The following is a 26774-nucleotide window of genomic DNA, read 5'->3' as shown; positions in this document are numbered from 1 at the left end:
TTATGACTATATATATATGGCTTTCATACCATTTATGTAACTTAGATTGGAGAAGAAGGTAAAACACATCCTGGTTATAACTTAACCTCAGTGTCTTCCCCAAAGCATCACCTCACAGCTTTCTTTTTGGTCTAAGGCAAACGGCTGGTATCTCAGCCTCAGAGAAAAATACAAATGAGATTTAACTTCAGAATAGTCCAGCTTTTCCTAAAAAGAATGAAAATAGGTGACAATCTCTCTGGAAGCAAGTCTAATGAAGTGCTTTGCCCTCAAAGGGCAGAGCATGTCCTCTATTTCAACAATGTTTAAAGAAAGGCTGTGGTGGAAACAAGCCATTTATTTTCAACAAATTGCTTGATTGGCTTCCAATTCTGATTTTATTCTTGCCTTGTAACCTTTCACAAGAGATGCCCTCATCCCGTTAAAAGTGCTATAAACCCTGCATGAAATTACCTAGTGTTTGCTGCAAGAAAACGTCCACTCAGACCAGAAATACCTGTTACCTCTCAGTTAACATCCAACATTTGAAAACTACAGGGCTGATACTTGCTTTGACCTGCTGGTCAAATCAAGATTGTCTGGGTCCTTATCATCATTTAAGCTCGTATTCATGCAGAGTTACACATCTTGAATTACTTGGTGAATAGCTTCTTAACATCATATGCTTCATATTAGCTTTATACACACATGTCTTTATAAGGAGTTGAGCTTTGTGGATAACACAGCATCTCTAAGGATATAGACCGAAGCCAATCACTGCATTTAACTGAAATATCTCAGGAGTAAAGAGAACCATGACTCTCTTTGGTCATTCTTTGATGCTTAGAAATGAAGCATGTTTTAACTGTCATCCTCACAACATTCCTGTGCAGTAGATTTTTATATTCCCGCTTGACAAATAGCAAAAATAGACCTCAGTTGGTTTGATCAATTTGTCCACTGGTAAAGGGGAGGGTAGAGTTGAATCTGGGGCTGTGGGGAACCAAAATCCATGCTGCTTCTGTTGCTGCTTCTGTTCTACCATCATGCCTCCATTAGAGAAATCTGATCAGTGTGTTTAACTGAGAAATTCAGCAAGTAGTACAGCATGATCATTGAATGTGACTTTTCCCCTTTTTTGGGTCCTAATTTTATTTTTTATTTCTATAGGTTTCAGGGAAACAGGTGCTATTTGGTTACATGAGTAAGTCCTTCTCAGTGGTGATTTCTGAGATTTCGGTGCCCCCATCACCCAAGCCGTATACACGGAACCCAATTTGTGGTCTTTTACCTCTCACCCCTTCCCACTTTTCCTGTTACTCAAAGTCCATTGTGTCATTCTATTTTTTTTTTTTGAGACAGAGTCTCACTCTCACCCAGGCTGGAGTGCAGTGGTGCAATCTTGGCCCACTGAAGCTTCTGCCTCCCAGGTTCAAACAATTTTCCTGCCTCAGTATCCTGAGTAGCTGGGACAACAGGTGTGTGCCACCACACCCAATTAATTTTTGTATTTTTAGTAGAGATGGGGTTTCATCATGTTGGCCAGGATGATCTTGATGTCCTGACCTCATGATCCACCTGCCTTAGCCTCCCAAATGCTGGGATTACAGGCATGAGCCACTAGGCCTGGCCCATTGTATCATTCTTTTTGTTGTTATTGTTGTTGTTTTGAGTCAGAGTCTCACTCTGTTGCCAGGCTGGAGTGAATGGTGCCATCTCGGCTCACTGCAACCTCTGCCTCTTGGGTTCAAGCAATTCTCCTGCCTCAGCCTCCTGAGTAGCTGGGAGTACAGGCATGCACCACCGCACCCAGCTAATTTTCATATTTTGTAGACACAAGGTTTCACCATGTTGACCAGAATGATCTCAATCTTTTGACTTTCTGATCCACCAGCCTCAGTCTCCCAAAGTGCTGTAATTACAGGCGTGAGCCACCGCACCTAGCCCATTGCATCATTCTTATGCCTCTGCACACTCATAGCTTAAGTGCCATTTATGAGTGAGAATGTACAATGTTTAGGTTTTCATTCCTGAGTTACTTCACTTTAGAATAATAGTCTCCAATCTCATCCACGTGGCTACAAATGCCATTAATTCATTCCTGTTTATGGCTGAGTAGTATTCCATCATATATATATATATACCACACTTTCTTTATCCAGCCATTGTTGATGGGCATTTGAGTTTATTCCACATTTTTGCAATTGTGAATTTGTGCTGCTATAAACATGAGTGTGTAAGTATCTTTTTTTGAATGACTTCTTTTCCTCTGTGTGTATACCCAGTAGTTGGAATGCTGGATCAAATGGGAGTTCTACGTTTAGTTCTTTAAGAAATCTACACACTTTTGTCCATAGTGGTTGTACTAGTTTACATTCCCACCAGCAGGGTAGAAGTGTTCATTTTCACCAAATCCACATCAACATCAATTATTTTTTGATATTTGTATTATGGCCCTTCTTTCAGGAGTAAGGTGGTATTGTATTGTGGTTTGGATTTGCATTATGAGCCCTAATGCCCTGCCCTCAATGAATCAAAAGTTAATCAAGAGAAGCAGACAAGTAAGCAAATAGGGGTAATTGACTGAAACTATGGGAACCTTAGGAAGAATGCTAGCCCTTCTCTGAGATTTAGGTAAGGCTTCTTCGAGGAAAAAATATTAAAGATGAAAGCTGAAGGACAATTAGAGATTATCAAGGTGACACTAAGGGACACTAGGTCACCTCAAGCCTTCCAGTCTGGGTCAATGTGATAAACTGGAACTGAGAGGTGAATGAGAATATGTGGTATCATGTCAATTGCCATAGAACGATGGAAAGGATATGCAAATGCGCATGAGCATAAAGCAATAAAGAATAAACAGACTTAAACATATTCTAAATCAAATAAGCCATTGCATATCTCAACACTAGTCTATACAATAGCAATCCAGAAGGCCCCTCAGTGTGGCCTTTGGCCAGAAATGCATTAAGAATGCAGAGGGAAATATTGAAATCTGATGTCACACTACAGGCCTCTGTCAATGTGACATTTTTAAAATACTAAGCAAAATATTGATGGCAGATATAAAATGGTATTTATTCCCCATGTGAATGAATTGACCATTAAATGGAAATAAGCAGCCTGTTTTATTATTTAGAGACAAGCAGCATCTGACAACATTCCTGTGTTGGCACTGGGCCAGGGTACCAGGAGGATGTATATTGCACAGGAGTACAACCCATGGCAAGAACTTAAATGGCAACAATATTGGTGTCAAAAATGTGAGACAAGACAAAGAAATTGACTTTCTGCAGCAGCGTTATTGAGGGATGAGGCTTCACACTGTAAAAGAACTAAATTTACTTGCTGCATTCTCTGCACCGAGAGGCAACGACACTTCAATTGCTCCCAGGATGTGCGTTTCCTTCTCTGGAAGGTGTTTTATGTTTCCTTTTAATGCTGTGGTAATAACATTATTAAAAATTAAATTGGAAGTGTATTTTCATTAATATACTTTCAAAGGAGTTTGCTAATTAGAGATCTGGAAAGCCCATCTTTTATCATTGGTTTTTACTTATTTTAAAATGTTTTATGCAATGACGACTGATAGTAAATTTTGCTTCACACCAAGAGAGAGAGAATGAAACTGAGCTGGATCTAAATGAGAACAAGTCCAACCTATTCTAATTAACATGAATCAATTGAACTGTAATGGTACTGAAACAATTGACTTTTACCATTGCAACTTAATGATTCTACAATAGGCAGAATGTATGTTGCTTTGTGCTTAAAGCAATTTTGAAAGCGACATCTTTGAAGTATGGAACCAAGCAGATTTTTTTCTCACTCACAATTTGTGAATATTGTTTTAAAACATCATTAAGTCAAATAACCATAGTCTAATTAAGTCTTTTGTAGTTTCAAAGCGGTTTCATGAAATGCTGTGGGATTTATTTGACTCTTTTCCTCACTTGACTGAAAGTTCTTGAGAGGCTAAGTGAATTTAAACCCCAGAATCCTCAGCCTGAGGAAATAAATGCTGTTAAGTATCTGAGTTGAAGTAGTATTGCTTAATGTGATGTTAGAAACACGAAACTGAAGGGCTTGCTCAGCAATTCTGTTAAAATATCACGATATTACTTAGGACTATTCCTGTCTTTGTGCTCAGATGGGCACAGCTGCAAAAGGATTAGTGAAGAAGTTGTAAGTAAATGAGCACTTGGGATTTAAACCATAAAAGGCTGTCAAAGAATGATTGATAAAGGGCCCCTAAAGCAAAAAGAAAAAATGCATTATTTTTTAAAATCTAAACACATTTGCTTGATGGACAAAGGAGTACCATACCCCTCAAGACATGGGCTCAGTCAGTCTCCTGCATCTGAAAATAGTAGAGCTAGCAGAGAGGCCAAAAAGGAGAACTTGTTCCATGTTAGAAGAGTCTCTAAGCATCACAGTCTCACCAATTCACTAGAGAACTGGGCATACTTCTTTGGCCATTTTTCTGATTTAACTTTCAAAATTACAGCTTTAGCTTTCAAAGAGATCCAGGATGAGTTTCCAAGACTGTTGGGTTCTGGGTTCAGCACTCATCGGGAATTGGACCAAATTTCCAGGCCAGATAGAGGAAAGAACAGAACAGGTGGACTGTTAGTGATTGCTCTGCTCAAAACCTTCAGATTATAGAAGACTTGGAAGCTCCGTGATGTAAAGGAATTTTCCCAGAGTCATTGAAGTCTTTCTACTTGGAGGAAATTCAAAATAGCGGAGACAGAGGTTGGGCAAAATGTGGTTGTATTGTGAGCCAGGTGAAACCACAAAAGTCTCTGACTTTGGAAATTTGACAGAAAAGGGCTCATGTTTCCAAATAATTTCTAATCAAAGTATGTCATTTTTGCATCTACTGAAGTTATAGTACTATTAAATATATTATCTTGGAAGATCTTTGAAATTCAACTTAATTAGCTATATTAAGTATTATCTATTTCTGTTCATTGTAAAAGGAATAGCGGGCCATGAAGGCAAATGGTGAATGCACACTGCACCTGCTCTCAAGGAAGCCATCATCATCTGGAGGGAAATGCACACAACTACTGTAATACAAGACTGCTGTGATGTGGGCTACAATATTATATATTAATAAATAAAATAGGCCAAGCGTGGTAGGTCATGCCTGTAATCCCAGCACTTTGGGAGACCGAGGCAGGCAGATTGCAAGGTCAGGAGATCAAGATCATCCTGGCCAACACGGTGAAACCCCATCTGTAATAAAAATACAAAAATTATCCAGGTGTGGTGGCGCACACCTGTAGTCCCAGCTACTCAGGAGGCTGAGGCAGGAAAATTGCTTGAATACAGGAAGTGGAAGTTGCAGTGAGCTGAGATCACACCACTGCAATCCAGCCTGGCAACAGAGTAAGACTCTGTCTCAATCAATCAATTAATCAATCAATAACAGTAAATCCCAAAGAAAGAAACTATAAATTCCATCAAAAAGGGTTCAGAACAGCTTCAGAGAGGAGATGATATTTGAATTGACCTTGATAGATTCTATCGCTCATTCTACAAGTCCTTAGAGAGCACTGCTAGGTCCACAAACTGTCCTTATTAGTTGGGATATATTAGTATACAAAAGAGATACCCATCCCTGCCTTTGTGACACTTGCATTCTATCAAGCAAGATTTCTAAAAATGTACTGGGGGAGAGAATTTTTAAGAAGAGAGAGCACTGGGAACAAATTTGTGAATTATTACTTATGTGCACAAAGTCTGGGGAAGCATCTACATCATTGGAACACAAAGTTTATGTGTAGTAGCTATTGGGGCAGAATGTAGCAGTAGATGGAGGTGGAAAGCACAGCAGGGAAAAGCCATAAACAGTATATTAGCAAGGTGGAATTTTAATTTCTAGGCAATTAAAAATTTTGTTCCAGAAAAGTGCTCTAACGAAGGATCTGAAACACGAAGAACTTATAACTACTATTACGGTTGCCTTACAACAGCACCGGAAAATGCATGGCAATCGGTGTAAAAGCCTCCAGGACTGAGAGGATGCAGGAGGTCCTGGGCCGTGGGAACAGCCCTGGTACTTACGGGCTCCTTCAGATCCATACTAATGTACGAGCTTTGGATTGCTATGGTCGTGCCATGGCATGTCTCACCAGGCTAGTGCTCCATTTAGGAAACTATGGGGAAAAAAAAACTTGGTTTGAGGCCATGGTAGGGGTTGTTATCTAGATCCCCAGAGAATGACCTATGAGGATATGGTGACCCCAAAAATAATTATGACAACTAGGATGTATGAGGGAAAACCTAGTTTTTCAGGGCAAGCAGTATTTGAAAAAACTCAGTAGATCTCCCTTGCCTGCAATATATCAAAAACCTTTCTCCCATCGAGATCTGTATTATGCCTAAAAATCCTCTAGATTATAGGGATATGGGAATCTTATAAATGCATGCCTAACCATATGATAAGAGCATTTCACTGTCCCAATACTATACTGAAAGAAACAAATATGCAGTTTGTCAGACCTTGCTTATTATCAATGGCGAACTCAATCTTCATCTTCTCCTAAATACTACATAAACCATAACAGCCACAGCTCACTTTCCAAATTTCATAAGATTTTTATTAGTGTTACTATTTACTCTTCAATTTCCTGTTCATGGGTGGATGGATGGATGGATAGATAGATAGAAAGACAGACAGACAGAGGATACCTTAATCATGAGGGTAAACTTCTTCGGAACTGTAATCGGACCACAAGCTTAATAGCTGACTAAAAGTTGTCTGATGGGATTGGTCAGCAAATACGAGTAACAGACTAAGATCCGTGGAGCTGACAAGCTCTGAGTCCTTTTTCAGTGATTCTTATAGTGTAGTGTGAGGACCTTCGTTTTTAAAACTAACGTGCTCACTTAAAAACTGTGTTCCAATAATTTGTGCTCATTGATAATGTGAAAACACTGCATTATATTATTGATGACATAGGAGGGCAGCTGGTTTTTCACTGACAAGCAGAATAAAAAAAGACCCAGAGATCAAGCAGGTTTCATTGCAAACTGATCTACGAGTAATCATTTATCTGTAAGAAAGTTGAGGAGATCTTAAGTAGGTCAAGATAATAAGGGAACTGGATTTTTATTAAGCTTCCCCTCTGACAGTCCTGTGTTAGATGTTTTGAAGCATTATCTCTTTCCATCTTCACAGTGACTAGGTAAAGACTATTAATTTTTGCAAATAGAGCTTGACGAAGTCAAGTAACCTGCGAAGAATCACCCAGCTTCACAGATAGAGCCAAGACTCAAAGCCAGGTCATTTGATTCCAAAGTCATTCTCCTAATACGTCATGCTGAGACTTTAAAACTTGATAACAATGAAAATGAACTATTGTTATGTTGAAAGTATCTTGTTTACAATGCCAGGTTTTTGACTAAAATTTGTTTGTGAACAATATGTGAAAATCAATGAATTGCCTATTAGTGGCATTTTTAAATTTTTAAATGCAGTATGAATTTTTTTTGGTTAGGCCAATAGAAACACATCAATTTACTGTTTATATTAAATTATTATGTTTTATCTGAAATCTTTCTCTTTTCCAGACAGCTTTCTAAGCCACGAAGTAATTCTATCATCGGTTGCCATATGATATGCCTTATAAAAGCCAAGCATCGTTGATATCTCTGAATACCAGAAAAAAAGATATTTTGAGCTTAGTGAGAAATGAATGCACTGACAATGTACTCAGGAGAAGAGAATGTCGAGTATATTCAAGAAGTTTCAATGCGGGTAGAGTTGTGTGATTACAGATATAGGACTTTAAAACATGCTTTACTATCTCACAGTTATATCTTAAGTCAGCAAAAGTCACCTACATTTATGGTAATGTAGTAACTCTATGGGCAGAGACACACGAGTAATCCAAAACAGAAATCCTAGAAAGTAAAACTGTCCCGGGACCCATTTAATCCAGTGGTCAACAAACAAAATGGGACAGGCATTGCTAGCACGAAAATTAGAGGTGTTTCAACAAAAGTAACCAAAGGTCAAGGGTTCATTTTCTAGAAATCCCTTTTACCCTGAACCATGACGGCAAATAGAATGCTATGTGTCAATTCCATTTGTCCTGAGACCCCTTGCAAAGAGGACTGCACAAAAGAGGCTGAAGGCTTATTTTGTTTCTCCTCTGTAGACAGCCCATTCTAGCCTCGTGACATTGACTTTCAGGAGGAGCTGCCCCATGCTAGATGAAACAGTGAAACTGAGAAATAGGATTCTATTTCTCAGGAAGCCAGAGCAGAGGATCTCTGTCTTTCTAATGGAACCATGCAGATCCAAGAAGGTCCACTTGGGCAACTCACACTTCAAACATGCCACTGAATGAGCGAGAAGTCAGGATTTTAGTGATGATTCAAAATTTTTCAATTATTTCTCCTTTTATTTGAGGCTTGAGAATGTTTTCTCCCTATGACCCACACAAAGTCTAGAGTTAAGATATGAAATGAAGAAATTAGACCACACATTTTCATTTCTTTCACATGACCTTATTGATGGAAATGAGTTTGGTGAAGAAAAAGAACATGGGTAGACCTGATTCTGAACCCTTCTAGGTACATCTTACTAACTGTAGGATCTCTTTCCTCTCAATAAACTGAGAACCATCCTCCTTACCTTATCTGGATGCTGTAAGAACCAAATGAGATTACATTTATATACTTAGAATTTGTCAGCATATAATTTTATAAAGTTATCAACATGATTCCCATGCAAACATAATGTAAGCATGTGCCAAAAATAAACTTAACTCCTTAATAATAGAACTATCTGGGTAGTAAATCTAGTTCAAAAAAGAATTACAGAAAGAGTGGTTATATAGTCCAACAGGAGAAGTTAACAGAAATGAATATGTTGAATTAGAGATAAAATTGGTGGTTGTTCTAAAAGCAATACAACCATAACCTGGCTGGGCACAGTGGCTCATGCCTGTAATCCTAACACTTTGGGAGGCTGAGGTGGATCATGAGGTCAGGAGTTCGAGGCCAGCCTGGCCAATATGGTGAAACCCCATCTCTACTAAAATACAAAAATTAGCCGGCCGTGGCTGCACGTACCTGTAGTCCCAGTTATTCCAGAGGCTGAGGCAGAAGAAACACTTGAACCTGGAAGGTGGAGGTTGCAGTGAGTCAAGATCATACCACTGTACTCCAGCCTGGGCAACAGAGTGAGACTCTACCTCAAAAAAAAAAAAAAGGTCATTACCTTTGAGGTCATCTTCATACTAGACTTGCATTAGTTAGGTCTCTGCTGGACAAAAATGTCTAAGTTCACATGTAATTTCATAGTCTTGACCTTAGACAATAGAAAATAGTAAAACAAACAAAAGTACAATCCTCTAGAGGATTAAATCATCCTTGGGTGGACCTGTTAGGCAATTATCCCATGTGACTTTGAAATGACACATAGTCATTTTTCTTTTATTTCCAAGTTCTAGATAATTTTCTCAGCAGTCCCCTATTGCCTCATAAATAATCTCCAAAGATTATTCATATTACAAGACTGACATCATTGTGTTTAGACCTGATTAATTTACATGGGGGCAGTACAAGACGTGCATTGACCATGGAAGCCTCCAGGTATGGACAGCAAATTCAGAGCTGTTGTTTTAAGCCACTACAAAGGACAGAAAATTAGCTTCTGTAAGAAAATTTCAAAAGGAATGTATCATTGCATTTTCAGAATCCTTTCTCCAGATTTTTTTTTCTCTTACTCGTTCTTTTATTCCAAGGTATATTCGTTTCTTATTGTTGTCCAGTTGAAATACCGCAGGCATTGTTGTTTAAAGCAACACAATTTTATTCTCCTACTGCTTTGGAGGTCAGAACTCTAACACAAGTTTCATTGAGCCAAAGTCAAGATGGTAGTAAGGCTGATTCCTTCTGTAGGCTGTAGAGGGAAATCAGTTTCCTTGCCTTTCCCAAGGTCGAGGGATTCCTGTAATCTTTGGCTTGTAGACCCTTTCCTTCATCCTCAAAGCCAGAAATGTAGCATCTTTCAATTTTTCAGTGTCTTTCTCTGTGTCTTCTGTTTCTGCTATCACATCACCTCCTGTCTGTCTGACCCCTCCTGGGTCCCTCTTATAAGGACCCTGTGATTACAGTAGACCCACCCAGATTATCTGGGATGATCTCCCCACTTTAAGATCCTTAACTTGATCCCATCTGTGTAGCTTCTGTTGCTACCTTCTAGGTCCCAGGAATTAGGACACAGACAATAGGGAAAAGGTGACATTTATTTACCGTACCACACAAAGGTAAGAAACTCAATTCAAGAAATGCATCTGTACCATATACCTATAGTACCTAGACATTTTGATGAATGTTTCTGAGTGCCCAACATCTGATAGATTTCCTGGCCTACTAGAAAATTATCTTCCTTTTCACCTGTAAGTCTCTGATCAAATAAATCATAGAACAAATAATAGACCAGTTTGCAGAGAGATCATGGTTCCACATTTGAAGTACAGCAGTTTTTCTTTAATGGTGGGTTTGCAATACCTGATTAAATAAAATCTATATTATTTGTAATATACCAGATACAATCCTGGTATATTGGTCAGGATTCTCCAGAAAAACAGAACCAACAGGAGAGAGAGAGAGAGAGAGACAGAAAAAGAGAGAGAGCATATGATTTATTTTGAGGAATTGGTTCATTCAATTATGGTGACTGAGAAGTCCTACAACGGGCCATCTGCAAACTGAGACCCAGAGAAACAGATGGTATAATTCAGTCTGAGTCCAAAGATCTAAGAACCAGGGGAGCTGACGGTATAACTCCCAGTGCGAGGGCAGGAGAAGATGAGGTGATATGAGATGATCTAGTTCAACAATAAAGCAGAAAAAAGGAAGCAAATTCCTCTTTCCTTCACCTTTTGTTCTTCTCAGACCCTCAAAATTGGATGATGCCCAGCCACACTGGAGAGGACAGTCTTCTTTACTGGGTTCCCCAATTCAAATGCTCATCTCATCTGCAAACACTCTCACTGACACACCCAGAAACAATGTTTAATGTGGGCCCCTGTGGCCCCGTCAAATTGACACATAAGATGAACCATCACACCTGGTGTGACCTTATTTACACAGCCAATTTGTTCAACTATAGCCCGGTTATTAAAAAAAGGATAGATCTGCACTGATTTTATGCAAATAACCACATTGCCATAAAAGCTAGTAAGTCGTCTCTGAATTCTGAGGGATCAGGGAGAAGAAGTGCCATGTAAAGAATGTGTCATTTATAGGTTACCAAATAGAGGTCAGGAAGAGAACGGATCTTTTTATTTCCTCAATGACATATGTAAAACCGTATCGGCAATATTAAAGCCAAATAACCACAAGTAGATTCCCATCAGCAGTTCACGTAATCCTACTTGTCTTATAACTAGTGGATGTTGGATCAACACTTGGTTTTCAAAGGTCTTCTGCTCCTGGACTATTAAAAAAGAGTCCTGAAAATCCCGATTCCATCCTCTGGTAGAATTAGTCATCTAAGTTACATTTTAATATCCGAAGCCTATACCAATGACTATTTAAAGTGCCAACAGGTAAGAATAGTTTTTGGCACCATGTTTCCATGAGGCTCTGAAGCTGCTATTTTCAGGCAAAGGCTATTTCTAGACTGTAGTTTATAGCAACACCTTCAGAAAAACATGAGAGTAAAGCAGAAACCGCTTGTTGATGGTAGGAATGAAAGTCTGTATGAGACGATTACATAGAAGGAAAGTGATAATGTGTCTTCTTGTTAAAAGCAGGCTAAATATTCCATTTTAAAAGAGAGAAAATAAAACTCTATTTATATATTAATGTAGTACTTGGAAAAAAAAGATTCACAAAACTTAAAATACATATCTTATTAATAAACCAATTAAGGTTAGGTAAACTTTGCCAAAATTTTAACACATTTCTTTGTTTTTATTCAGATTTATTATGTGCATATATTATACTCCAAGGTAAATAAAATTCTGTTTCCTCCAACCTTCTATACTATACATACTCATGCGTTTCCATTCACTATACTGTTTCATAATTTGGAACATATTTTCTTTTCACCATGTAAACAAATATACACCCTATTACCTTATATACATAAGTTTGCATAAAACAACCCCCTAAAGACACGTACATTCTTTGAACATTATCTTCGAAGTGGCAAAAACAAAATGTTCATTAACCTAACTCAAAGTTACAGCCTCTCTGTAACATATAGAAATAATATGATGTGCATAGACATTCATAGGTATAGACAGACAAACACACTCTAATGGTAACCATCATACTAATATTACCTCTTAATAGGAAATGACCCAGATATCTCAAGAATATCCATCAATTAACTTGATTTTACATTAGCTCACAATCTTAATAGAAACATGGAAATTACATTTGAACTGATACATTACAAAGTGTAAAAACTGTTTATATAAAAATTTTGTCAAAATTCTAACTCAATTTACATATAATTGTACATCTTCATTTTAAACATTATGTGTCAGTGCTGTTCTGTCTAATCAGTAAACCACTTTTAAGTTTAAGTTTAAAAAGTTTTAAGAAGTTCAGATTAACTAGCCTCTTTTCAGGAAACAAAAAACAAATCTGTAAAACAAAAAAGTACATCAGAACTATGTAATTCAAAGTCATACTATTAGGGGAGAGATATCAATGCTTTTTAAGCTAATTTTTAAAAAATCAATTAAATGTGATCAAATATACACTTCCATTACATGAACTTGCATTTTTACATAGAAAGGTTTCCAAGCTAGCAATTTCAGTAAATTTTTTAAGGGTAGCAATACAATGTATTTGACATTCAGTTTCTCTGTAACATGAGAATCCTGAGAATATTGATATAAGTAATTAAATCTATAAATAATAAAAACAGAACATCTTTAATTTGCTAAATTTTATAATCTAATTTATTCATACACAATGAGGTGAAAAGACTTTTTTTTTTTTCATTTCCAGAGATAGTTATTGAGGGCTACAGCTTTAGTTCTATATAACTAAAGAACCATATCTTGAATGTAAACACAGAATATGAAAACTCAGGACAGAAAGGTTGATTATCATTTCCAGTGAACTTGAGACATAATCTTGCTCATAAGAAAGAAAAGTGTTAATAAACCAGGTTTTCAGTCATCTCTCGCCCTGCAGAGTTAGATTACCTGCATCTAGCTGATAGATCACCACACGATGAAAACAAAGTGTCAGGCTCACAATTATTGCTGCCACCAAAAGAGAACTTAACAGCCACGTGCAGATCAGATGCACATAGACACCGGTGTCCTCGTGTGTTCATGAGACTTGCCTCGCTGTCAAACACCCACTCCTTCATATACTCAGCTGTGACCCAAACAAGGAGACACAAACTGCCCTTCTGAGTAGGCAGTGGAGGTGGCACAGTGGTCTGAGACCAAATAGAGGTGTCTGCACCCAGTTGTGGAGGAGAAACGACTCAAGCTGTGAGTTAGGTAAGGCACTTTTTAGCTCACAGACTTGGCCAAAACTCAGAATCAAAACACATAATCAGAAGACAAGACAAGACAACAACATAGACAGAGAGTCAGCAAAAGTAAAGTCTGTTGCGACCTAGGGTTTCCTCTAGGACTGGAATGTGTGTGTTTGTGTTTTCTTTTTTTCAAAAAGAAAAAAAGCTGTTTCTGAGCTTAAATGGTCCATAACATTGGCTCTGGCAGGTGAGTGTATTTGGGCACCGAGGTAGGACTATTTCCAATTTAAAGCCATTTATATATGTGACTCTAGTACAACATAAAGAAAACAAGTATTGAAGATGTGTCTAACTGAGGGAACCAGCAGGATGATAAAGCTTGTTCTAAAAAGATGGAGTGGCACGGTGGTTCTGGAGGCCACTAGGGAAGTCAAAGCATCAGGATAAATAGCTAATGCATGTAGGGCTTAACACCTAGCTGATGGGTGGATATGTGCAGCAAACCACCATGGCACACGTTTACCTATGTAATAAACCTTCACATCCTGCACATGTGCCCCAGAACTAAATAAAAGAAAAAGCTGGCTAATCATCAATACAATTATAATTTTTGAGGTTATCTTTTCTACTAGATAGAAATCATTTATATCTCTGCCAGATACAAATCCTATAAATTAACATTTAATTTCATAAAATCTGCATCCTAAACAACAGTAAATTTAAAAATAAAGATATGCTTCTTTAGAGAATCAAATCACCTTTGCGTGAAGCTACGGTACTATGGCCACCATGACAAAGGTCACGTAATCTTTATTTTACTTTATTTTCAAGTTTTTATATTTTATTAACAAATAGAATTGTCACTTAAAAACAATTTTTTTTCTTCACCTTGATCTAACAAGGAAATAAGCTTTGAGTTTGCCATGAGCCTTCTTCCATTCACAATGCTCTCAGAAGAAAACATAGTTTCCAATATATAAGTGAAGAATAAGAAGTCTCTCTCAATAGGAAACAATTTATTCAGTATGGCAAAGGACATGGCTGTGTCAAGGAAAATTCCAGAAAGGGAGAATTTACATTATTTTACATATTCAAATTTCTTTTCAACAGATACGGATGAGGTTGGGGAGAAAAAAGGAGGCTTTCACACCGTTGGTGAGAGTGTAAATTAGTTCATTCATTGTGGAAAACAGTATGGAAATTCCTCATAGACCTAAACACAGAAATACCATTTGGCCCAGTAATCCCATTATGGGTATATACCCAAAGAAATATGAATCATTCCGTTACAAGGATACATGCACATTTATGTTCACTGAAGCATAATTCACAATAGCAAATACATGGAATCAACTCAAATGCCCATCAATGATAGAATGAACAAAGAAAATGTGGCACATATACAACATGGAATACCGTGCAGCCATTAAAAGAAACAAGATCATGTCCTTTGCAGTGACATGGATGGAGTTGGAAGCCACTATTCTCAGCAAACTAATGCAGGAACAGAAAACCAAACACCTCATGTTCTCACTTATAAGTGGGAGCTGAATGATGAGAACACATGACACATAGCAGGGAACGACACACACTAGGGTCTGTCAGAGATGGGATGTAGGGAGCGAGAGAATCAGGAAGCACAGCTAATGGATGCTGGGCCTAATAACTAGGTGATGGGATGATCTGCATGCACAGCAAAACATCATGGTATACTTTTACCTGTGTGACAAACCTACTCATTCGCACATGTACTCCTGAACTTAAAATAAAATTTGAAGAAAAAATTTCCTTTTGGAAAAAACAAATAAGTAAAAGCAATCAGTGTAACTAATGACGTTAAGAGTTGATTATCACAAGAGCCCAGAGTTAGGTGCTAGCCACTTACTTCCCTAATAACAAAATATATGCATTTAATTTGGACAATAAATATCTTGAGAAAGAATATACAAATAAGATATTCATGAAACCTTTTGTTTTTCTTCTTTTACCTCTTGATTCCTGACTCTTGATCATCAGATAATGTGTTCAATAAGAGGAAAGAAGAAAAGTCACAATATTTGATTTAGTTGTTATTAAGCAGTTGTAGACATGAAAGTCTGATGCAGGGTAGAAATTAAAGCTCTTTCCTAAAAAAGGGACAATAGTTTAAGTATTGTTTTCTGTTTTAAGTGTACTCTAATTGTCCCTCTGCAAATGCTTCTATGTAAGGCAAGCACATGGTAATTACAAATAATATAATTATATATCATTATCTAAATTGTATATGTTTCAGCCCTGTCCCAGAAAAACGAATCTTATTCATCCCATCCAGGAATTAATCATTGCACATTCACCCTAATCAATAGTGTATTGATGATTAATAATGCTTATTGGCAATTAGTTTGCAGAAAAACAACATATACAGAATGCAGCTCATCTAGGGGATGAGAGGCAGGAAGACATGGGTAATTGTGTCAGAAAGGGAAACTCGACGTTGAAGGTCAGAGATATTTCCATTCAGCAAAGAACCACACAGGGAGTCTTTATAGGTATTTGAGGCAGAGAAGGAAGCATTGTTAAAAAATGAAAAGGAACTTTTTTGCCACTTGGATGAGCAGGAGAAAAAGTGAGAAGTGGGAATTACTCTGCACCAGTGATTGGAACACTAAGTTCAAGAATAAAAATCAACGCAAGAGAATCCAAACAAAGAGTCACAATAGGCACACTTAGGGAATGAAGTTGGATTTCTGAACTGGGTTTTAAGACCCCACTATATGCTATATGCTACACTAAGAGATAAATGCTACCAATTCTGTACATTTTCAGAGAGCCCTGTGCACTCTGGACAAGGTACCAAATTGACTCACAGCATGACCCCCATAAAGGGAAAGTTGCCTTTAGAAAAAAGCTTTCTGAAAATCCTGTAGAATGTAGTGAAGATAACTACCTCCTTTCAAACAGGTCAGGAGGACAGTTGGAACTGTACATTGTTTAGAGGCATGAACAAGGGACCTGAAAACTTACTTAATTCAAACTCCTAACACAGTAGAGCTTGCCACTCAACCAAAGCCTTATGCAAATTGTTTTCAGCTCACGGGTAGATGCTGTAAGCCTAATAATACAGCAGCTTATTTCATGGCTCTTGTTTAACCCATCAATCCACAAAGCCAGCCTTTGGCTTGCAAAGTAAGAAGGAATGACCAGAGTACAAAAACTAGACTAGAGGTGTGATGGAGAGAAAAGGGAGAATGCAATGCCAAGAGGTGTACCTAAATATACACCAGAGGACACCTCCTGTGTGCATTCATCGCTGATAGTTTTTGTCCCATTGCAGAGATATGAGTACCTGGATCTCAGCCAGTGTAACAACAGATGTTACTACTGACCATAAAGATATGCCATTCATGTTTAAAGCTAGTGCCAGTGTTTGGTGTTATGATCTCCCTTGGCAATAACCTCAAGAGACTCGGTACTAGGATCTGAAGAAGCATTTCTTATGTGTTATAGCGCTGGGGTAACATCTAATTTGCCATTGAGACTGCTTAGAGGAAAAAGTTGGAATCTTTTCTTGTACACATATCACTCCCCACCATCGATTTAACTTCCAGCGCCATCAAGTGATAAAATGTACTTTTGAGGCCAGGCGCGGTGGCTCACGCCTATAATCCCAGCACTTTGGGAGGCCGAGGTGGGTGGATCACGAGGTCAAGAGATCAAGACCATCCTGGTCAACATGGTGAAACCCCATCTCTACTAAAAATACAAAAATTAGCTGGGCATGGTGGCACATGCCTGTAGTCCCAAATACTCGGGAGGCTAAGGCAGGAGAATTGCTTGAACCCAGGAGGCGGAGGTTGCGGTGAGCCGAGATCACGCCATTGCACTCCAGCCTGGGTAACAAGAGCAAAACTCCATCTCAAAAAAAGAAAAAAAAAAATGTGCTTTTGTTATAATATCCATTCTATCTGAATGGTAGCCAGAAAATATGTTTTCGCCAATTATGCTGGTTTCTTACATATAAGCTGATTTCTTAACAGGCTCTTTATGAAATTCTGTCTATCCTGCTATGGAACTATTTTCATTAATACTGAAAGGTATGCAAGCTGGTGGGAGAGGGAGATGGAGGAATTGTGCTACTCCTCTGTTCATATGTGGGCATATGAATATGATTGTATACATTTTGTTCTATGAGAACCACCCACTAACCAACCCCCTGCTTACAATGTTGACCCTCTCCAAGTCATTCTCCCCAATTATAAAAGACATAAAATGATCTTCCTATGATGCACATCTGACGATGGCACTTCTAAGTTTTAAACATCCCAACAATTCCCCAAAAGTCTACTGAGCAATGTCCAAACAAACTAGCATGCTTCATAACATCTTTATAAATAGACTCCTTGCCTTCGTAGGCTCATTTCTCATCATTTCTCACCTTGCATTAGCGTCTCATGGCAAACTTATAATTTAGTTTTTATTTCACGTTTTTACCCAGGCTGTGACTCTTTGCTTGGTAGCCTTATCCTTTGTGAGCTCAGGCAGTCTTGCCTTCAGGAATCTTGTGCTTCATCCATATTTCTTTCTTCAAACTTCTATGCAAATCTTTATCCTCAAACCTAAGGTGCTTTATAGAAATCCATTAATGTGTTTGTTCCTACTAAACTGTCAACTTCTAGGTGCTGTATTCTCAGCATACTTCCCTGCTCAGAGAAGATACTCAATAAATGAATATTTTCCAACTGAATTAATAGTGAAAACATAAGTGAACTGAATTCTGTAGTCTTTTCTCCCCAACCAGATAGTTGGGGAGAAATATGTTTTACATTAAAATCTGAGAACAACTGTGTTTTATGATTTACATAGCCCAGCTTGCAGACCATAGGTGCTTAATGAATGACTTTCAACTTCATGAAACTCCTCTATGGTATTTTGCCTAAGATACTAGAATTCCAGAGCTAAAGCTCATTTTATGCAAAATCTTCACTTGACATGCATTCCTCTGTGGCCTAAAAAAAGGACAAAATGACAACCAAAGCCACAAAACTTGATAGTGGCTTAAAGACTAAACGTTCTTTTGACTCCCAGTTGAGGATATTTTCACCATTTTTAGATGGGATTATGACTTGAGAAATTGTGGGTTAAAAGAGAGGAAGGAGTGACGGAAGACAAAAAAGTAAAATACACAAATTAATAAAATTTTGTTTTGGAACAAATTAGAGCGAGAAAAAAACTAAAGCGTCTAAGGGCTATGTCATTTTGTCAGATACTAAAGAGAATACAATTTAGTAAAATAACTGGGTTTGACTGACAAGCTTCCAATGCCAAGTGGTACCAACTCAGCTGGAGAGGGCAGTCTGCATTACTTAGTCCACCAATTTAAATGCTAATCTTTTTTGGAAACACCCCCACATGCGCACCCAGAAATAATGCTTAACTAGATATTTGGACATCCTGTAGCCTAGGCAAGTTGACACATAAAATTAACCATCACAACCTCCACTGTAAAGTCAAGGTTTAGGCTAATTTGTAGGTAGCGTGAATCCATTATGCATTTTATGTGCTGGTGAAATTGCATAAATATGAACATTTACTTGGGGACCATGAGTCTGGTCATAATTTGTAAAATGAAATACAGCACAGACAAATGAAGGCTAAACCTGTGAGAAAATAAAAGCCAAACTCTAGAATTATGAAAGTGGGAAAAGTGAGGCAGTTATAAAAACAGTAAATGTTAAAAATTAAAACGCTTCAGGTTAATTTTATTTCTCAGTAGCTTGCCTGAAGTCACACTGCAGAGATTCAGCCCCAGAGGTCTAGAAAATTCAACGCTCTTTTCCACTGCTTTGCTCTGCCTCTTGGCCAAATGAGTAAATACATTCAACAGATATACATGGCACAAATAACTGCAAACACAGTATAATTCTTCAGGATCTTTTCATTTTATGCATGTCTAATGAATTTGGTAAAGTCAAGAGGGAGTAAAACAGCTAAGTGGATACAAAGATCTGAGTTTTCTTTTATCCCCATTTGTAAGTGAAACTCAAATAAACAAGGTGGAAACATCACCTAGTGATTGAAGCTAAAGACCACCCCACCAAGGGCCACTGCTTTTTATTTAATAAAACCACAAGAGACATCCAATGTGAGTTATGTGTAGGGCAGACTCTTGTGAAATTTTTTTATTTGAAATTATGTTGATGTGTCAGATAGGCAGAAGAGCAGCTCCCTCAAAAGATATTCATGTCCTCATCACTGGAACCTGTAAATGTTACCTTATATAGCAAAAAGGACTTTGCGTAGGTGAAGTTAAGGATTTTTAAGATGGGGAAATTATCCAGGTGAACACTAAATACAATCCCAACTGTTGTTACAAGAGAGAAGCGGACGGAGATTTTTTTTTTGTTATTTTGAGATGGAGTCTTGCTCTCTTGCCCAGGCTGGCATGCAATGGCACAATCTTGGCTCACCGCAACCTCTGCTTCGCAGAGGGAGCTTTAAGCAGACAGAAGGAGAGGAGGAAATGTGACCACAGAGGCAGAGATTGGAGTGATACAACCACAAGAGAAGGAGGAGTGCCCGAAGCCACCAGAAGCAGAAAGAGACAAAGAGTAGGGCTTTCCCTCAAGCCTCCAGAAAGAGCATGGTCCTGCTGACACTTTCATTCCACTCAGAAATACCAATTTTGGATTTCAGACCTCCATAACCTTGAGAAAATACATTTCTGTTGTTTTGAGCCCCCACATTTGTGCATATTTGCTACAGCAGCCACAGGAAATTACAATGCCAAATGATGCAAACGTGCTAAGTCATAAACAGCCTAAAAACCATGCAGTACATCATTGGACCATATCCTTTTCACAGAGAAAGAATAAACAGGGGCTCACTTCCACTAAGCCATATCTCAAAGAAAATTTGGATTGACCTTGGAAAAGAGAATATTGTGATTTCTCAGACTTTGTGTATTCCATTCCATTTAGGTAGTTATGACTGGGTTAGGAGGTTAGAAGTGACGGAATTAATGAGTGCTAATAAAATGACAGTGTGTTCTGCTATCCTGTCGCTGAACCGATGCAATGGTTTATAACAGCATGATGAAACCAAGTAATTGGATACTGTAATGAATTTGAGGTATTATCATTTTGATGGTCTCAGGAATTATGATAAGTGTGAAACAGTAACAGTCACATTCCTTGCTGTCCGCAGGCTAGGTGGGATGGCTTGACTGGGCGTATCACCTTCAATAAAACCAATGGCTTGAGGAAGGATTTTGATCTGGACATTATTAGCCTCAAAGAGGAAGGAACTGAAAAGGTAACCTCCTTCATAATATAAATAAATAAAGTGACAAATGCACATTGCTCAAGCATTTTTACTAAACTGCACAGACGAGTAGGTGAATGATGAAGTGATTCTCTCAGTATGTTATGTTGCATTGTTTGTTTATCTCTTTCTTTTACCTGTAGATAGATGTTGATGTGCTAGATTCTTAAATTTCATGTGTTAGTAGTAGCAATGCTAACTAGTGTTTATATAGTGCTTCATATATATAGCAAGTGTGTTTATATTATTACATATATAACCCTATAGTTGGGTGTTATTAAGCCCGTGTCTTAAAGGTTTTAACAAATTGAGTTTAGACTTGGAAATGCAGAAGCTGTCAATGGTTTATCCAAGGGTTACCCAGAAATTATTTTAATTGCAAATTTTATTTTATTTTGAGATTGGTGACAGACAGAATAAAGTAGGCTAGAAGAGACTTATTAGAGCAAATTAACATTGCATTCTTAATTTTAGGACAAATGCCAAAAAACTGTATTTTAACGTTGGGTTCTCACTTTAGGAATATTGTAGTTGTAATTCTGAATCTGTCCATGTTTAAAGTTCTACTTCAGTTACTATTTAGAATAACAATTGTAAACTATTTGGTTAAATGACAATGATAAAATAAATTGGCTTCTCGGTATATTTTATTAAGCCAATTTTAGTATTTATGACTATCCATTGGAATTAACACTTAGAGTTTCAAGAGTTTGCACTGAAAATGTTACAGGAAAACAACTGAAACCCCCAAAACAATCATCTAAACAGAAAACTCTGTAATCCGACACTTCTTCCCACTACAGTGAGTAAGAGAGTGGCTGAATGTAACAGTGGCTTTGGGAACAATCGATTGCTTGCTTAATTAGAAATAGTTGGGTTGATTGTTTTAAATGAGGTAAGGTTTTCATTTCTGTTCTTTTGCTTTTGTTAACTGAGACACATTTTTTTTGCAGGTGCTAACTACCCCTCCCCCTCAAAAAAACATTAATGGAAGCAAAGATCATTTAGGCTAAATGTAGTAGATGGTGACCACTGGTGTAAAATGTTTGAGGAAAATAATTCGTTTGCAGCTTTGAGAGTACACATTAGACATGCAGGTTTCTCCGTTCAAAAATGCCTCTCCCATCCTCCGGCTCTCTCTTCACTCTGCTTTGCACCTCTGTTGCTCTGACGTGCTCTGATAGAGCACAAGGCATCCAGCCAGCCTCCACAATGGTGTGTGGGACGTTGGCTGGAGGGAACAACAACAAAAAATGCTTGTTATCATTTGAAAGCCTATAGTGTTTTTTAAGAAAATGTCTGCTTCTTGAAGCATGAGTCTTTCTCCGACTCTGTTCTCCTCTTACGTATAGCACTGAAGAGGGGAGAAAAGCTGCCAAGGAAACATGTGTTTGGCTAGGTGAACGATGAACTAGATGAAGCTATTGTTATGCTTTCACAGCTATCTATACACTGCAATACTATGCACATTGCATTGGTGTTTTTCCATCAAAGACAAAATTGAATTAGATGAAAGTGTTCTGTGTTTGTTTCTTATCTCTTCATTGTTTGCAATAACTTTTTTTTCTTCAGGTGTCTGGGGCTTAATTCCTGAGAAGGCTGATTGAGCCTTAAGGCAATGGGGAGATACCAACATATCTCTCTCAGGAACAGAGGGAGGAAATGCCCAACAGCCTCTCTTGGGGTCAATAGGAATAACTATTAGAAAAATCCCATTCTCACTTTCACTCAAATTTCTACTGCCTTGAAGCTCATAATCAAAGAATAAGTCATGAAGCATTCTTTTTTTGGTTAGGAATTGTGTGTGTGTGTGTGTGTGTGTGTGTGTGTATGTGTATTGATTTGTTGGTTGATTGATTGATTTTAGTTACCAATCCCTTAAAAGGGTCTTCTTAAGGAACAATGAAGCACCTTAATACTGCAGCATACCTGTATACATTGAAAAGCACTTTAAGTCATTTTTTTGGTGTGCGAAAGGAAAAGTAAAAATGGAATCTTACCACCAGGTGACTTCTGTGAGACCCAAGTCTTGATTCATCTCTTTGCTGTACCTACTGTCCGGCTTTATATTGAATTAAGATGCAAAATTCCAAACAATGGGTGGGAACTGTAACACTCTAAGCACTCACACACCATGATTCCATCTGGGTTTCACGCTCTATTTTAATTAAGTGCTATTTTTATTTTATTTCTCTCTCTGAAAACCAAGGCTGCTGGCGAAGTGTCTAAACACTTGTATAAAGTGTGGAAGAAGGTTTGTACTCTGACAACAACTGCAGGAAACCTGGGGGTGGGATGGGGAACGTCATTGGAAAAGGCTGCGTCCTTCCAATACTGTCAGAACTAGCTCTCCAACTGCAGCTTAGAGGGGATGTTGCATGTAGAGAGAGCAAGAGTGATTAAATATGTTCTCTCTCAACAACATCACCTGTGAATGAAAACAGGTTTGCAATGGATTAAATAATGGTGGATTAAATATTTCCCCTAAGATTATATTTGTTTCTCCCAGGCAGGATTGGTCCCTGTTAGGATTGAAAGGAGGTAACTGTAACAGAAGGAGACACTGACCTATTTACATTCCTTCTCAAATCACTAAGCATTTTCCCTAAGTGGGAGAAAAACAACAATAGATTTGATCCATTAGTCTAGTCAGAGAGGCTGTGGCCTCAGAAGGCTAGGACATCTCCTTCAACGTCACCACCACAAAGGATGAACCATTTTCAGAAATTTCCTTTTCTTATGAGCTATCTTTTGTTTTGTATGATATCTTCATCAGAGCATACTGTCTTGCAATTTGTTTTAGAGCCACAGTTGTAAAGAGGACACAAACATTAGGGACCTTGGAAAGGAAATGAGATTATCTTGTGAATTATGACACCCACCATTTTATATTTTATTATACAGTGCCATGTTGCCAGTGAGTGTGCATAGATTTATATAAGCAAATATTAGACATTAAAAACATTTGGATCAGAGAAAGGTCCCAGTGATAAGCAAACATTTTCTTTCATCTCCCCTCTCTTTCTCTTCTTCTTTTCCTTCCTTTCTTCTCTGTCTCTCTCTCTAAAACTACTTGGTAAAAACTCTGTGGACTGATGATGGACCTTAAATTGCTTCAGGTTGTTCAACGTGAACAGCTTTGTCAGGTTCACTTTCATCTTTCAAATTATCAGCTATGTCACAGAAAGTATACACAAGTGTCCTCCCTGTAGCCAAAAGCCTTGTCTCCCTCTTAGTAATACTCAGTGATGAATTCAAAAATTTTTTCAAGTTTTCAAAACAGGTTTAAAAACCTTGTTTTGATCTTCAGTGAACAAGGCTACTAAATGCACACAGAAGGTCATCAGTTTCCTCACTATTATTTCACTGATAAATGGATAAGCCTAACTGGCACCCAGAAAAGAAAAAATAAAACCTATTACACTAATCCATCTTGAGACTCTGGGCACTTTGAATTAATCTAACACAAATATCCTAGGGAATGGAATCCAAGCTTTCAAATTATATGCAGGGGAGAAGGAGTGTCCTGTATTTGTCACTAAACTGCAGTATCCACACCCACTTCCCAGGGACATAACTTTCCAGTCTTGATCCTCCCTGCCTTCCTGCCTCTTCCTTCCCGGTAGCCCATCATGTTCCACATTGTAAGTTGCATATACCGTGGTGTGCTGTTTTGTGTTATGACTGTTCATCAAAAATTCATGGTAACCTGATTTCTAGCACAAGTGACCCATTCAGACACAAGGAGCACATTGCACTTTTTCCAGAAGTCTCCAACTTAAACAAAAATCCACCTTCATCATATTTAAATTCCAAAAGCTTTCCTCAGTACTCTGACTTATTTTAGAATAATATTATTCACCCGAAATTCTTTCCAAAAGAGGGAGATAGCAATCGTTACAACACCCCTCATTAAAATATTTGTTATATAAGGCTCATAACACAGGAAACACATATACCTTTATCTTTTCCCTAGATACCTGATTATTTCCCTCAGCCATTTTAGATGTTGAGTTTACATGAATCACTGCCTAGGTTCGGAAGGTAGATACTAGTTATTCTCCGAACGCCCTTTTTATTGCATTGCTTTTTAAAAAAAAAAAAAAAAGTTTGCTTAATGTCATTTGGGCACTCATTTTCAAATAATTTTCTCCGTTGTCCTAGATGACAAATGGCTGTTCCCTTGTGCCAGCTTACAAAGTGAAAGAAATCAGGGCCAGATAATTTAGACATTGAGTGCTCCTCCCCATCAGTAACTGATCCATGCTCCACTACTTCTCACTGGTAAATTACTGCTGTCTGCTTTCACTACAAAGTTTGAAAATTGAGGTTCCGCTCCCTGGAGGCACTCCTCCGAGGTCAAAGAACAGAACTGAAATGTCAAATATCCAGGCATCTTCTTAACTGCACCTCTCTCTCCAGCACACATGAATCATGAAGTCTGACTTCTTTAAAGAGAGACATTCATTTCCTGACAACATATTTATTTACTTCAAGTAACAGATAAAGCCACTTGACTACTTGGGTTAAAAGACACAGGTGCACATATGTGCTCATGCGCACACACACACACACACACACACACACATTTCTGTTTTGCTGATTACAAGTTTGGAAACAGAATATCGAGGTCATTCAAATTACATATATGTACTGAACATTTCCCAGGATTAGCCTGACCTTTACTATATTTTGATACTCTTCCAGTCTACATTTGAAGGATCTTCTGTGGGTTCCTATGTAGACATAATAAGGGAAAAATTGGTCACCCTTTTCTCATTTTAAGGAGAAAAGTTTAAACTGAATAGGACTTGGGACTTAGTTGATTGGATCAGAAGCAGCAATGATCTCTTAGCTTCTGCACTTACAGTGCAGATGGCAAAAGAAAGAAAAACCAGACATCAGGCTGTGGTTTATATTTGTCTTCAAGTTCAAGTTCTAGTTTACAAGACAGTGATATTGCTAGGCTATTGAACACAGTCATTTTCAAATATTAGTGTAGTTCCTTCCAACACACACATACATGATATTAACAGAAATAAGATTTAAAGAGAATACACCTTTTTACATAACCAAGTGGCTAAAAACAGTCATTTTCTCCACCCTTCAATACTTTCTTAATTAAAAATTAGATTCCATTCTCCTCAGTGCCTACATGAAGCTTTACTTAGAAGTACAGTCAGGGCCCAATTTACACACAGTTTTCATGAAGCTAGGATTTGATTGTTCACAACCTAAAGCATAGCCTTGAATGAAAATCAATAGACAGGTGTAGTTAGCCGTAGTTACATTTCCTAGAAGCAAGAGTCCCTGCCTCAGAAGAAGGGGTGGAGGTTGAGAAGAAAAAGAATAAAATGCTGTCCACTTTTCCTGACTCTAAAGCCAGACAGAGAAAGCTGAAGATTATTCCACCAATAATAATAATAAGACATATAATGTGCATTCTCGGTGATACTCATCACACTAGATCCAGGAAATGCTGAGTGGTTACTAACAGTACAGCCTACCACCCAACAAACACCTCTTTTCAGACAGCATCACAGTATTTTCAAACGCAAAATCTATCCCATTCCACCATTTACCTACACCTATCTCTTTATTTCTCCAATCAACTAACACTAATTAAGAATAAGAAAAAAACACTGAAATGGAAATAGTTTCCACTGATGTGTGAATGTGTAATATTCCTTGAAAATTCCTCAAAGCATTGATGTCTATAAAAAAGACACTTGTCCAGCTAAATAAATTTCCAGCTGCTAAATATAGGCAGCAAATCAGAGTCAAGAAATAGAAAAGCAAAGGGGGATGGAGCCTAACGCTCCCGCCTGTCTTCCCATTGGAGGAATATATTTAGGAACCAAGCATACATCCACCCTGTCCATCTCAGGGCATGTCCAAGTGTTCATGTTCCTAAACTGCCCCCCTTTTCAGAGTTCTTTTACTTTATCAGATTCTGAATTTTTTTTTAATTATAAATGAGTCCAAATTCCTTCACGACAGGTAAGATTGAAGAAAGTAC

General features: G+C 37.9%; 1 protein-coding gene across 15 annotated transcripts in view; it reads left to right on the top strand.

Moving 5' to 3' along the window:
- The window catches only part of GRIK1 (glutamate ionotropic receptor kainate type subunit 1), a 389636-nt gene that overhangs the window by 310220 nt on the left and 52642 nt on the right, over window positions 1–26774 (top strand). For 9 of the 15 annotated variants that reach the window (XM_054249096.2, XM_035283106.3, XM_002761344.6 and 6 more), the window contains 2 exons: window positions 20639–20746; window positions 22965–23009. In XM_054249096.2, the coding sequence (XP_054105071.1) occupies window positions 20639–20746; window positions 22965–23009 (153 nt within the window). The remainder of the gene's footprint in view (window positions 1–20638; window positions 20747–22964; window positions 23010–26774) is intronic. The other 6 variants (XM_035283110.3, XM_035283108.3, XM_002761345.6 and 3 more) reach the window with 1 other exon arrangement.

Source organism: Callithrix jacchus, chromosome 21, assembly GCF_049354715.1.
Source record: "Callithrix jacchus isolate 240 chromosome 21, calJac240_pri, whole genome shotgun sequence".
NCBI classification, from domain to species: Eukaryota; Metazoa; Chordata; class Mammalia; order Primates; family Cebidae; genus Callithrix; species Callithrix jacchus.
Note: the sequence above shows the minus strand (reverse complement) of the source record. Positions and strands in the feature narration are given on the sequence as shown.